This window comes from Nothoprocta perdicaria, unplaced genomic scaffold (assembly GCF_003342845.1).
Source record: "Nothoprocta perdicaria isolate Ctin4 unplaced genomic scaffold, notPer1 scaffold_143, whole genome shotgun sequence".
In the NCBI taxonomy this organism is placed as follows: Eukaryota; Metazoa; Chordata; class Aves; order Tinamiformes; family Tinamidae; genus Nothoprocta; species Nothoprocta perdicaria.
In genome coordinates, this window is record NW_020454572.1 from 1,652,841 (window position 1) to 1,666,467 (window position 13,627).

Sequence of the window (13,627 nt, forward strand, 5' to 3'; positions counted from 1 at the left end):
CGGGAAGCGGCTCCGGAGGCGCCCGGCCGCAGCGGGGCAGGGAGGACCGGCGGTAGCCCCACGATACGGTAAGCGACACCCTGAGCTCCGCGTCAGGAGCCCGGGCCGCGCTCTCCCGCTGCTGTCTCCCTTCCCTGTGCGACACACGCATGATCGGAGCGCGGATCATGAAGGCAGGAGGGCAGTTTGGCTTCAGCCCCGCGCGTGGCAGGGCCCCAGGCCCGGCAGAAATGTGATCTGTGAAGGAAAGGACGTGCTCCGAAGTCAGATGCAGCTCAGGTTTTGACCGGGTGGAGAAGAACACCTGAAAAGCGGCGTCCAGTTGTGCCTTTTGCAGCTGCCTTAACTACAAGGACAAAAACAGGCCACCAAATGAAGTCACAGCTCCGAAGGATCTCAGACTGCTTTACTGGTTGGGGAATAAGTAGCGTTTTTACCGCTTGATAGTGTGGGAGGGAGCACAAAAAGTTGAGCTGAGGGTCCCTGACCTGGGGCTGCTCTGGGAAAGGAAGGGCTGAGCCCTGTTCCTTGGCCAGGATTGGGCTGTGGTGCCGGCGGGAAAGGCAGCGGAAAGCAGCAGCRGGAGCCGGCCCGGCCGGCCGGGGAGTCCCGGGGCCGCGGGGTGCTCGGGCGGCAGCGAGAGGGCAGAGCAGGAGCCCGCGGCGGGCTGCTTGCCCGAGTGGAGCAGGACTGAGCCTGCACGCAGCCTGTGTCTCTGAGACACCACAGCCTGCCCTACGTAGTGTTTTTCTCACGGCGTCTGGAAGGCGATCAGGTATTTGTGTTTTTGACCTGTGTTTTTAACAGGCAGGGTAAAGAAGGTGCTTTGTTGGGTGCAGATGAGCCGGGGCAGCTGAGCCGGTTACCAGGTCACTGCTGGGAAGGGCTCCCGCAGTCTCTTTTCCTTCCTCRCTTCATATTCACAGGCAAATGCGCCTGCCTCTGTCCCGTGCTTGTTCCAGAGCTATCGGATGCCCTGTGAACGTAGCAGCCAGGTTGTCTTCAGGCAGAAGCTCAAAGAGGCAGCCAACGAACCCACCAAGAGCAGCGAGTTRTTTTCTGTGGGTGCACCGAGCTGAATCGGTTCCGTGCAGGCTCGTCGGAGCCGCAGAGCTCTTCCAAGAAACGAAGCAGAAGGATGGACGTGGCAGCGGGAGAGCGTGGATGTTGTCACCACGTCCCCTTTTGGCAGCTGTGGGCCAAAACTGGCTTCTCTGTCCAGCGTCATCTGCGTCCCCCTTGGTYGGCGTGGCCAACCGGGAGCTCTTCTAAAGTTAGATACGTTTCCAGAGCCAGCGAGAACTTACTCTAGCTTGGTTCTTGGTTGCACCGCTGAGAAAGGAGAGGACGTGGCACCAAAACGGCGTCCTCTCGCCTCAGGCTGCGCGTGTGTGGCAGAGCTTGGCAGGAGCCCCGCCGCCCGCCTCGCTCTGCAGCCGCTGGGGCGGATGCGTCGCCGCGTTGCGCCGACGCGTCTCGCATCAACCAGGGTGATTTAGCAGGGAACGCCGCGGTGCATTAGTTGCCATGAGACAGGCTCACTCATCCCTGTCCTGAGCGTGTGTCGGCTCAGAAATGCCGTGAAGAGGCTGCGTCCCTTCAGCACGAGGATGCTGCGGGATCCTGCAAGGGCTTCTTCCCATCAAGGTGCCTCCAAAATCTTGGAATTGCTGACTCGGGAGCCAGTCGGTTCCAGCCCCGGCTCATTAACAGAGCACTAGAGACTCTGGCCAAGCAGCTATGGCTCCTGTCGGATTTATGGCATGATCTAAGCGGGGATGAAGATGAACCTCTTGTGGCATCTGGCAGAGGTTTAGCAGCAGTCCGTGCCTGCTGGTGCAGAATTAGAGGGTTTGAATCCTCAATTCTGCCAGGGTTCCCGTCCTGAAGATGCCGGTGAGCATCCCAAGGACACGGGTGCCGGCTGCTCGTGTGCTGGGGGCAGCGGCAGGGACGGGAGGGAGGCGGCAGGAGCCCTTGGGGCTGGACCAGGCAGTAACGGGCTGTGCCAGGAGGCAGCCAGGATGGGGATCTGTCACCCTGTGCTGGGCTCCATTGCTCTGCTTTGAATCAGAAAATGTGCTTTTATAAAAGCACATCCCTTCTCCCTGAGATCTCGGGGGCTCCTTCTGTCCCAGGCTCTTCTCTAGGAATGAAGCCTCTGCCCCTGCGCTGCCTTGGGGAAGGTGTTTTCCCTTGGGTGCTCTTGGGCTTCATCGCTGCCCAACGGCAGCTTCACGGGCTGGAAGCCCTGGGGGCAGCTAAAGCAGCTCCTGCTCACGTCCCTCAGGTGTGGGGAGGCTGCTGCTGCCGAGGGCCCKCGCGCCGCCCGCGCTCCGGGCTGCTGCTTTCCCGCGGGGTGTTGCTCTAGCTGCACACGTGCTCTTTCCAAGGGGAGCCAGGAGCCCAAGCGTGTGGTAGGTGCTGCTCTCGGTGCCTCCCCGCTGCTGCTCTCACTGCTGTTTGGTGCCGGCTGCAGATCCAAGTGGCGGCAGAATGTGCGAAGGGCCGTCCAAGCTCTCCGGGCCCATTCCTCCAGACCCTACGCTCTTCCCAAACTACTACAAGCGGCCCTTCTCAGGTGAGTCCTCGTGACGGGAYGGTGTTTCTTGGACACTGTCGTGGGACAGCGGTCCCGTTTTCACAGGGTGACGGAACGATTGTGGTGGGATTGTGGTGGGAAGGGAGCCCTGGGGAGGAACCAATGGCCTCGGGCRCCTTGCTGGGGACGGGTGCCTGGGCACTGTGCAGGTGGCTTTTGTGTCCATCAGGGAGGAGACTGCACAGCCTCTGCGGCAGCCTGCTCCACGGCTCAGGCACCTCGCAGGGAAGAAGTTTTTCTCCGTGTTCAGACAGTTTCCCGTGCCTTGGTTTGTGTCCTTTGCCTTTCTGGTACCTGGTGTGACTGAAAATATTCTGGCCCCGTGCTGTTTCTACCTCTCCTGTCTGATATTTCAGGGTATTGATAGGATCTGTGCCCTGCCCTCAGCCTCCTCCCCCGGCCGAAGGGTCCCAGCTCTCGCAGCCTTTCCCCTTGCGAGATGCTCTGCTCCCTGAAGCCTTTCCCTCAGGATCTGCCTCTCTCTCTTTTTAAGCTCGAGGGAGGCTCGAGGGGAATGTGCAGCTGGATTTTACCTCCGGCCCCCTGGACCCGTATCCCGCTTTGGSCAGTGCCCGCCAGGCCCAGGCGGCCCCTCGCATCCGTCCCACTGGAAGGGACATCCTGGAAAAGGGGCAGAAGGGAACGGTCGGTCTCTTACTGCAGCTCGAAGGGATCTCCCTGGGCAGGGAGCTGCCGGTGAAGGGTGAGTACAGCCGGGGCACCGGGAGCTCGCGGGGCTCGTGCGCCTGTGCCCTGCTCTGCCCYGCTCTGCTCCCCACCCGCGGCACACGCGAGTGTCCTGAGTCCCCTGCGTTTGTTGTGGCAGGGAGGGCCCGCTGCCCGCGGCCCGTTCCGCAGCGGAGGCTGCCGTGGCCTCCCTGGCCACAGCCTGGCCGAGCTCTGCAGCGGGGCTGTGGAAAAGGGCCCTTCCGTGTGGCTGCGGCCCGGGCACAGGTTAGGCACGGTTTGGAGGTGCCCGAAATAAATGAAGCCCCTCTAATTCACTGCCTCTGAAGGCAGCCAGTATCATCTTAGTCAAGCTTACATTGGGATTTCACTTGATCCATCTTTATAGAGCATGTTTATCCYGGACAATTCATTGCTGCTGAGGCCAGGATTCTGGAAAAGGGTCTAAATATGTGGCTAGTGGCAACAGTGGAGGGAAGTACAAAGAGCAAAGATACTCCCCTCCCTAGGGAAGGGGCACGGAGTAAGTAGGGAGTCCAAAGCAGAAGAGAAGAGGCCGAGTAGTGGCTGTCACTTAAGTTGATGTGGCAAGGGAGGGAAACACGCAGCAGATTGTCTAGTCTGCAGGAGGGGGCAGAACTCGCAGTTTCGGTGGGCARTTGGGCTCGCTGCGGTGATGGAGCTGTCAGCCCTGGTGCCGCTGCTCCAGGCGCCTGCGGCTCTTGGCCTTGCCCCAGGGCTGCAGGCTCCCTCTCCCCTCGCTGCGCAGGGAAAGAGTCCAAGGACCACGAGAAGGAAAACGTGCGGCGAATAAAGGAGATTCAGAAGAAATGCAAGGAGAAGGAGCGAGCCCGTGAGCACAGCCAGCCCAAGCCTGTGAAGGCTCTGTGGAAATCCCAGAAATACGACAATGTGGAGTCGAAGGTGAAGGCCAAACTTCAGGTCAGTTCCCATGAGCTCTTCACGCTTGAGGCCGGGGCACGCAGGGGAGGCCACGGGACACGGTAGGCCTGGAGATAGGGTCCCGCTTGGCCATTCTATTGCAGGGATCTACGGGTGGTTCCTGGGGCAATGTGGTGCAGGCGTCACAGCATGTGCAGTGCCCTGGGGGGATCCAGGCAGCCTTTCAACTTCACTGTGTTTTACCGCAGTAAAAGCTGTGCTATTTTGCCCCACAGATCATGATGCTCACCGCTTTTGCGTGGAATTGGGASAGAGAAGGAGAGAGCCCTGCAGGCTGCTGGCCGCTGCTCATTGGTCCAACTGCTAGGAGCGTATAGACCCTCAGGGTCACCTACATAGGGTCACTTGGATCTCCAGCCGCTTCCTCAAGCAGTTGTCCTGGTGRACATTCACTGTGCAGTGGGTGCCGGCAAACATCTGCCCAGGCAGTCAAGGTGGAGGCCTCGTAGCTCTCGCTCAGCCTGTAGCTTGTGTAGAATCACAGAATGCTTAAGGTTGGAAGGGACCTCAGACCCTAGTCCCTGGAAGGGACCTAGTCCAACGCCCTGCACACGCAGGTCGCCCAGAGCACGTGGCACAGGCTGCGTCCAGGTGGGTTTGGGAGATCTCCAGGGAAGGAGACTCCACAGCCTCTCYGGGCAGCCTGTGCCAGGGCTCGGGCACCCTCACTGCCAAGAAATTTTTCCTTAAGATCCTTCGGAACTTCTTGCACTTCTTGGTCCTTCTCATCCCTTGTACCTGTGCTGGTGGGAGATGGGCTGTGGGTCRTGCCTTGTGTTCTCCGTCTTTCCCGAGCTTTCCGTGCTGAACCATTTATGGCTCGTGTTCTCTGGTTTGGGGAAGCTTTTCTTTTCTTTTTTATTTCTCTGAATGGTCGGTGGCTCCCCTGAGGCTAGCAGTGTTGAGGTTGTCAAGGGGGCTTGCAAAATGTACGAAATGGAGCTGTCTTGGGTAGGAGGGAACCTCTTTGTAAGGACTGTAAAGYTAAGGCCCACTGGGAGAGGTAAGAAAGGTCCATCATGGCCTTTGGGAACATCCATCTGGGATGGATTATCTGGGAGGACGTGGGAGGCCTCTGTCATTCAGGTGACCTTTGCCTTCAGTCATCCTCTACCTTCAGCCAAAAGTAGTGGCTGTTGTGGCTCCTGGTGTTATGGCAGGTCAGTTCTCCGGTGCGTGGCTAGAGTCAGGGGTGCTGTGGCCACCTCGAGACCCTCAGGAGGTTCTTGGGGTCTCCCAGCTTCAGTCGCACATGAGAGATGCCTTCCTCTCAGGAGGAAGAGCAGCTGCAGGCCTTCCACATTAGCTGTGGAGCAGCTGGCTCTCGCCGTTGGATCCCGTGTTCACGTTCGCTGCAGGTTTGACAACTGCTCGGGAAAGGGCTCTGTTCCTCTGCAGGTCCCCGTGCTCCTCCGTGGTCTCCTGCTGTGCTGCCCTTGGCACCGGCCACGCGGCGTGCGCAGGAGCCTCCCCACGGGCTGCCGCTCGTGCGCACGGTGGGTCGGCTCAACCCGGGTGATCTTCACGTGCACAAACCCTGCCTTGCTCCTCAGTGATTCGGAAGCTGCACCAAGTCCCTCCTCATCTCCACTCTGTAGGAGTTTGACACAAACTTCAGCCCTGGTGCTGATGCCTGTCCCTTAGCTGTGACTTCCATCCTCCTGGAGCTGGGGTGTTCACCAGGATCTCYGTTTCCTGTGGAGCTTCTGCTGAGCGATTTAAGTTGATTCTCCTAGGTCTTGATGTCTTATGTGGGATTTCTTTTCTTTCAGCTCTACCTGCAGCTATTAACGGTAGCAGTTTCTTCAGAAAGGGCTTTGACAGTGTCTTGGTGCTCCCACGAAGGGAGCTGGGGCACAGTGTGCTCTGCCAGGACACTCCTGCGTAAGCTTGCTAATTTGTTTGTAATTTTAAGATCACTAATTTGTAATTCTAACGCTCTGTGCTAGTTAGAGGAACTTCTCATTATCTTGTCAGTGAGGCCTGCATCTCTTGGCTTCTCCTGGAAAAAAAAGATTGTGGAACGTGAGGAGGCTGGGCAGTGCTGAGGCATTGCTTGCACTGGCAGCCGCTCCTGCTGACTGCAGCATTGCTGATGTTACTGCTCAGTCTTGAGGACCACCAAGTAACCAGACAAGGAATCTGCCATCAGTGGACTGCAGTTCTTCGGTGGCAGAGCAGTTGAGACGTKGGGTGACTCTAAAGATCTGGAGGGTCCCCATTGAGCCCTGTAGCTCCCAGAAGAGCAGTGTCCTAGTGGTATTTATCATAAGGTCACCTTTTGCCACAGCTCCAGTTTTCAGGGTTTGTTGGGGGCTGTCTGTGCAGCAACAAGMCTGGCTGAGACTTCAACCAGTGGTGCCTTCTGCCAATGCCAAGCATTGCTGTTGGAGATGCCTCCGAGTACAAGTCCACCTTGAGGTTTGCTCTAGCAGGACTCCGCAGCATGCCCTGTGGTTTGGGGTGTCCCTAGCACTGGTGGGTGAGTCTCTTGGATCATCCTGTGTTGCTGTCTTTCCATATCTAAAAGATGAGTCCGTAGAAGGGGGCTCTATGGAGACACACATGATCTGCCAGCTGGTTTCTGCCTGTTTATTTTTATTGCTTCTTCCTGAAACTCACTGGACAGGTCCAGATGGATGCTGTTGCTGGAGTCTGGCAGCACCCACGTGTGTTGGGCATGGAYTGCCTGCCCCCGAGAACCTCTGCCCAACAGTGGCAGAGAGGAGATGCTGTCAGCCGTCGGCTGGAAACCTTGGCTGAGCGTGTGGTTGACCACCCGAATGTTGCTGAATGGGTTTCTCTGTACTCCGGCATCCCTGCGGCAGTGGGTCTTTTCTCGCCTTTTTCAGGAGGGCTCCCCACCTCCAATCCCAGAGGCCTTGAAATTCCTGCGGGCGTATTCCCGGTGTGGCCCTGGCGTCAAGCCGTGCAGGCCGCTGTCCCCGAGCCCTGCCAGGATGGGAGCAGGGGCTCCCGAGGGAGGAGATGCCGAAGCCAGGGTGAGTGGCGYGCGGCCGCGAGCTCCCGGGTGCGTGGCGCCGCGGAGGGGCTGGCGCCGGCCGCGTCCCTCCCGCCGTCGCACGTCAGCTGCCGTTGGGTGTCCCGTGACGTCCCCRTTCACCCCTTGCATTCACATCCTTTCAGATGGAGGGCAGGAGCGTTGACTTCATCAAGCACAACGCCCTCAACGCCAAGCGGGCCCCGCTGCGGCGCTCCCAGTCCCTGCAAAGCCTGGCCGAGCTGCTGGAGCAGAAGCACCGGGAGCAGGAAGAGTACAACGCCAAGCAGAAGGGCCACGTACCCCAGTAGTACGTACAGCCAAGGGCGGTCCACGAGACGCCCGGTGACAAGCCTCTCTCTTCCCTTTATCCCCCCGTTTTGCCTAGATAGAAACGAGAGGGAGTGTAGGAGTGTCTCCTACTCTACGTGGGCAGTGCAGTTTGCCATAGCCTGGGGAAATGTTCAGTCCCTGCTGGTTTCCTGACTTACCACGAGCATCCCATGGGCAGCATGACTGGGCTCGGAAAGAATTYGGTCTGCTCCTCCCTTGCGTGCTGCTGTGTGGGGACAGCAGCCCGTGGATGCTCTGGGCGGTGTGGGAGACGTGCCCCTGCCGCCGTTAACGCTGCAGGACTGACAGCTCTGCTTTGGCAGAGGCCTGGAGTTCGCTCAGCCTTGCAGGTCTTGGTCCTGCYTTGCCCTTGGAGAGCTCAGGCCGCAGCCAGGGGCTGGGAGGCTTTGGAGGGGCCACTTGGCACCTCTGCCCGTTCGCCCTCGCCGTCCTGCGCGGGCATCCCTCCCTCCCGCCTGTGCCAGCGCGAGCCCTGCTTGTGCCTTGGCAGCCTCCTGCAGCGGAAGGAGCTGTGGCGCCGGCAGCTGGAGGAGCAGCAGCGAAACCTGCCCGACCCCGACACGCCGCCCGGGCACACCCTCATGCCCGAGCAGCAGCGCCTCGAGACCCTCGGCAAACTGAAGCAGAGTAAGAGGAAAAGAAGCGGGAGTTGYAGCTCAGGAAAATGAGAGATCCTTGCCAGGATCAGGGAGAGCAAAGTTCTGGGGCAGAGGTTTCCTCCGTCCCTCCCTCCCTGGAGGATTTGTTTGAAATGAGACGTGTAGTTGAGRTGTTACTGACTGGATACGTTTGACCTGTGTGTTTTGTGTGTGCAGAAAGAACGGTCCCTGCAGCTTGGTAGGACTTGCGTGTTGTAGGACTGCTCTGCAGGACATGGAGTCTCCTTCTTTGGAGATCTTCAAACCCACCTGGATGTAGTCGGGTGCCCCGTGCTCAGGGTGTCCTTGCTGGAGCAAGGGGTGGGACTCAGTGACCTCAAGAGGTCCCTTCCAACCTCAACCATTATGGATTCTGCGACTGTCTGGAGTGGGCTGGGCCTATGATGTTAGATTTCCGTTACTCTTAAGATCATAGATTTAGGACAAATTGCTCTTTGCTCTTCCATTTATCAGCTTTCCTTTTTTTTTTTTTTATCTTCTTTGCAGGCCAAGAGCAGCTGGTGAAGGACCTCGTGATGCTGCCCGTGCGCGCGGACACCCTCAGCATTCAGAAGAGGCGCATGGAGCTGGAAAGAAAGCTCTCCCAGATAGAGGAGGCCCTCAAAATTTTCACCAGGCCCAAGGTCTTCATCAAACTGGACTCCTGAGCCACTGGGGCCTGGGTGCGTGAAGCTCCTCCATCGCTGGAGAGCGGCTGGTAGTTGGTTTGAGAGGGAGGAAGGCAGGTCCGGCACGCCGGGCTCGTGCAGGTGCTGGTAYGTGGGCTAATGCGCAGTCTGCCTCTTGCTCACCTCTGAGCTGGTGCCTCGTCCAGGGGTGGGGAGGGAGATGAGTGAAGTTACTGCCTCCACGCAGGGTGGAGAACGGTCGTTTCTGTACTGCGTGACTTCTCACAGGGCTCTGCTCTCCGTGCTCGTGATGCACGGGCTGGTCTCATTTCTGTTTCTCAGCACCTTCTGAAAACTGAGAGGAGGTTTCTCCTGCTGCTGCCTCTGGCCTCGTGCTCTGGAGCCCGTTTTGCCCTTGGCGAGATCGAGYGGTGGGCACGGCTCATTCCTGGCGCCCGTGCTGCTCCGAGAGGCAGCCACAACCCCCTGTGCTGCCACGTGTGCCCTCAGCGCTGACCAGGGGTGGGCACGCGGCTGGCGCCGCCGCTCCAGGGCCTGCTGGACGTGGTCCCTCGCCTGGGGACAGYTCGAGGGGCGGCGCTGCGGCCCTCCCGGGCCAGGCCTGGGGCACGTGGCAGTACCACGGCGGCAGGGTGGCCGGAGAGGCCTTCGCTGTGGCGGGCGGGACGGGCCGCGACGGAGCAGCTCGCTGTGCCCGCTGGTGCGTGCGGGCAACTGCGCAGCTTTGCCTGAACCGAAGCGGCCCCGCACCGGGGGCGGCCCGGGCGGCACCGTGCCGTGCGGCTGGAGCGGCACCGGCTCCCCTGGCTATCCCTGCCCTACCTGGGCCCGGCTCAGCCGGCTCGGCCGCCTGGCTGCTCTCTCGGCTGCGGGGCCTGGCCCCGTGTGCGCTGAGCAGCCCCCTAAGCGCTCGGGAGCCCTCGGCTGCCCCGCGCACGGCCTGGAGCCGCCCCGAGCTTCAGGCCCCACGGCTCTTCCAGCATCCTCGTGCTCCAGGTGGGACCTGGAGCCCAGGGCCTGGGSTGCTCTGCAGCCGTGTGGTGCAAGGTGCTACGCAGCGCTGTCCCCTGAGGGCTGCAGCTCTCTGAATCCCGGCACGTGCCCTTGGCAGCTGCCAGGAGACCCCAGAGGCAGGGGGTCTGAGGGGGGCACTGAGGAGGCCCCAGAGGCAGGGCTGGGTGGCGCTGGCGAGGGCAGCGGGATCCAGTGCATCGGGAGGGGACGTGGAGCTGGAGCCCCCGGGCTGCCCCGCCTGCCCGCGGCGCCTCTGGGCACAGCCCAGCGCGCACCGTCCTGCTGGGACCCTCAGTCCTCACAGCCCGGGCACGCGGAGCGGGACAGTTGGGTTCCCGGTGGTGGGTGAGGKGGGCGGCACGCGGTCCCGTTGCTGCCCCTGTTGCCCGCAAAGGTGGCCGGTCACCGTCCTGCTGCCGTCCAGGGCAGGCGCCGCGGCAGGCRAGGGCGGCGCAGGCGCCTCAGTGCCCGTGTTGGGCCTGGCTGCCGGGGCTGGGCCGGGGGCGAGAGCCGGGGGTGCACACGCGAGGCCAGGCCTGCGCCCAGGCGGATGAGGGCCAGTGGGCGGGATGGAGAAGCGGGCGCTGCCGCGGGGCCGCCCTGGGGAGCCGCTCCAGCCCCGCGCGACGCTGCCCTGCAGGCCGGGAGCTGCTCGAGGAGCCGCCGCGCCAGCGCGGGCCCTTGGCAGGGCAGAGCGGCGGCTGCAGCCGGGCCCCAGCGCTGCCAGCGGCCACCGAGCCCAACATGCGGGGACCCGGCGGGGCGCAGGCGGCCCTGGGGCCTGATGCCCGCTCCCGGGACACCGCGGAGCCGCGCGCGGGGCTCGGAGCCACTGGGCACCCCGCGTGGGCACCCCGCGCCCCTGCCTGCGGACACGTGTTTCCCGCGGGAGCCGCTGCGCTCCCGGCGCCGGGCGCACTGAGGCACGGACGGGACACAGAGCTTTCTAGAAAAGGTTTTACTGTCCCTTGCAATATATTAACCGACGAGGCATATTTAGATAAAACAATTTAGAAAACAAACAAAAAACGAAACAGAACCAGTGGTTGGGAGGAAGGAGGGCGGGGAGAGGTGAGGGCTCGCCCGGCACCGGGCGCTGCAGGAGGCTCCGCGCCGCCCCACGGCCCCTCTCCGTGCCCGGTGCCCGCACAGGGTCCCACGGYGCCGGTGCAGGAGGCTGTCGGCAGGGAGGGCACGGGGCGCCGAGGCTATAGGGCGAGGAGGCTGCCGGCGTCGCGCGCGCCGCCCCGGCCGGGGCTGCCGTCGTGGCTGCCCAGCGAGCGCAGGGAGCCGCGCGGGCTGTGCGGGGACAGGCTGCGCCGCGGCGGGCGCTCGGCGGGCGCCCCGTTGGGGCAGCCGCCGGCGCTCTCGATCACCACGTCGCCCTCGTCGTCGCTCTCGGCCGTGCTGTAGTTGCTCAGGTAGTGCGAGGCCGGGCTGGGCGTGCTGTCCGTGGACATGCCYGAGCTGCCCGAGGCCTTGCTGCTGCGGATGACGTTGTTGCGCTGGTTGGCCGGCTTGACGGTGATGATGAGGTTGTGGCTGTTGGCCACCATCATGTCCGTCACCTGGTCCAGGGACTTGCCGGCCACGTCGATGCCGTTGACCTCGAGGATCTCGTCGCTCACGGCCAGCAGCCCCGTGCTCTCGGCCAAGCCGCCCTTCACGAGGCGCGAGATGAAGATGCCGGGCACCTTCTCGACGCCGTGCGGGGCCACGCGCACGCTGACGCCGTCGCGGATGTAGAAGCCGAGCGGCTTGTCGGAGCCGTGCTTGTGCAGGYGCACGCGGCGGTGGCTCTCGGGCAGGATGTCCACGTCGATGATGGAGGAGATCTGGCGGAAGTCCTGGGGCAGGCCGATGAGCAGGCCCGGCTTGGCCCGGCAGTGCGCCGGCCGCAGCAGCCCCTTCCTCCTGCGCTGCAGGGAGTTGGAGGCGAAGACGCCGGCGTCCGACTCGGCTGCGCGGAGCAGAGCGGGAAGCGGCGTCAGGCAGCGCGAGAAGCGCCTGGTCCCGGAGCGCTGCCCCCGCTGCCGGGCGGCCCGTCCCGTCCCGCCGCGCGGCGCCCGCCCTGCGCCTCCGGGATTACCCGGCACGCACGCGGCAGGATTAGCRGAGCCAGCCTGCGCTCCAGCCTTAATCACATTTTAAGCCGAACCTTTCAGCTTAACGCTGGAGCTGCCGGCTCCGACCGTCCTGGCGCTCCCGCTGGGACGCGGGCGCCTCGGGGGCTGTCCCCGTGGGGCCAACACTGCTGCGGGAGCTGCCGCACGGCAGAGCGGAGGCCGAGGCGGCGAGGGGCAGCCCCCCGCCCTGGACCCGTCCCCAAGCACAGGTCAAGGGGCTGCAGCGCAAGAGGAGGAGGAGGAGGAGGAGGAGGGTCGGACGGGCTCCCTGCCAGGGGCCTGTGCGCGCCCGGGGCTGAGCCACCCCCGCGTGCCAGGGGCACTGGATGGGTCCCGCGGCCCCAGGCTCTGCCTGGCACCACAACGGCCTCTGTGGCCGTGGAGCCCTCCCTGAGGGCAGCAGAGCCGCCGCGACCGCCCTGGTGCTGGGCCCTGGGAGGAGTGGAGCGGTGCCCTGCGCTCCTCGGCTCCTCCGCGGCTCCCGCTGCTCCTCCGGGATGTCCCCGGGCGCCCTGCGGGYGGTCAGGCCGCGGCCCGGCCCCGGGCTGACCCGGATCCATTTTAAATGAGGGATTCCCGGTGGGGTGGCTGCCGGCCTGGCCCCGCGAGGCCGCCCAGCCCGTTCCCGGCAACGGGAAAAGCCGGCCGAGCCGGGGCGCGAGGCAGCGCCGCTCGGGAGCCAGGGAGAGCCGGGCACGCCGGCCCGGCCGGCTCCGCCGCCCGCGGCGAGGCGCTCGCCGCTCCGGCCCCTCCGCCCGTGCCGAGGACGGAGCGCGGCTCCCCGCGGGACAGCACAGGGGCAGCGGCGGAAGGGCCCCCGCTCCCTGCTTGCTCCCGGAGGAAGGAGGCGCAAGGCGAGCGCTTCCCGATACGGGGGAAAGCCTTGGGAGGCGCCCAGGGCAGCATCACCGCTCGCCCTGCGCCTCGTCCCGGAGCACGAGCAGCAGCTCTGCGGACTTTTCTCGGCGCTAATAAATGGGGCAGGAGGGCATCGCCTCTGGGGCCGGCTCCCCCGGCGCCCTGACGGGCCCGAGGTGTCGGGCTCCGCGGGGCTCCCGTGGCCGCGCAGCCCTTGCAGGGACGCGGCCGCCCTCGCAGGCGTCGCGCCGAGGAGGCCGCTCTCCGAGGACAAGGCTCCGCGGCCGGGGCCTCCTCCCGCTGCAGACACCAGCGATAATTAGTGAGCAAATAAAACCAAAAATAAAGATCAGCCGCATCCGGCCATGTGGAGAGCCGTGCCGAAGCGTGCAGCAGYGGGCAGCCCCGCGGCAGCCCCCAGCGCGGGAGGCCGCGGGGAYGGCGCCTCGGAGAGCCCCCCGGGGCCGCGCCGCGGCGCCCGGCACTCACCCTTCTTCTGGATGATGAGGCGGAGCAGCGGGTTGGCGGAGGACAGGGCCTTGTGGTAGTTGTCGTCGTTGTTGATGGGCAGCAGGTCGCCGTGCACGTCGGTGTAGCCCAGCAGCAGCTCCACGCGCGGGATGCGGTGCACGGTCTGCAGCAGGCGGTAGAAGTCCTGGAAGGTGCCGGCGCCCGAGCGGCGCACGGCGAAGCGGCGGAACTCGGCGTCGAACTGCGGCCGAGAGGGCGCCTGA

The 13,627-nt window shown here is 63.5% G+C and overlaps 2 protein-coding genes across 2 annotated transcripts; one reads left to right on the top strand and one right to left on the bottom strand.

Annotated features, from left to right (window-relative positions):
- The first annotated feature begins 28 nt into the window (after window positions 1–28).
- ENKD1 (enkurin domain containing 1) lies at window positions 29–9,152 on the top strand. The gene is made up of 8 exons (XM_026034396.1): window positions 29–68; window positions 2,480–2,581; window positions 3,096–3,305; window positions 4,059–4,231; window positions 7,105–7,254; window positions 7,400–7,563; window positions 8,098–8,234; window positions 8,753–9,152. Exons 2-8 carry the CDS (start codon window positions 2,497–2,499, stop codon window positions 8,911–8,913), a joined length of 1,080 nt encoding a protein of 359 aa, XP_025890181.1. The 5' UTR covers window positions 29–68; window positions 2,480–2,496; the 3' UTR covers window positions 8,914–9,152.
- Window positions 9,153–11,117: 1,965 nt separating this feature from the next.
- Window positions 11,118–13,626, bottom strand: PARD6A (par-6 family cell polarity regulator alpha; the record flags this gene model as incomplete). The annotated part of the gene is made up of 2 exons (XM_026034360.1): window positions 11,118–11,869; window positions 13,383–13,626. Coding segments are annotated over 2 exons (996 nt in total), but the record flags the coding sequence as incomplete, so codon positions are not given.
- Window position 13,627: the final 1 nt, after the last annotated feature.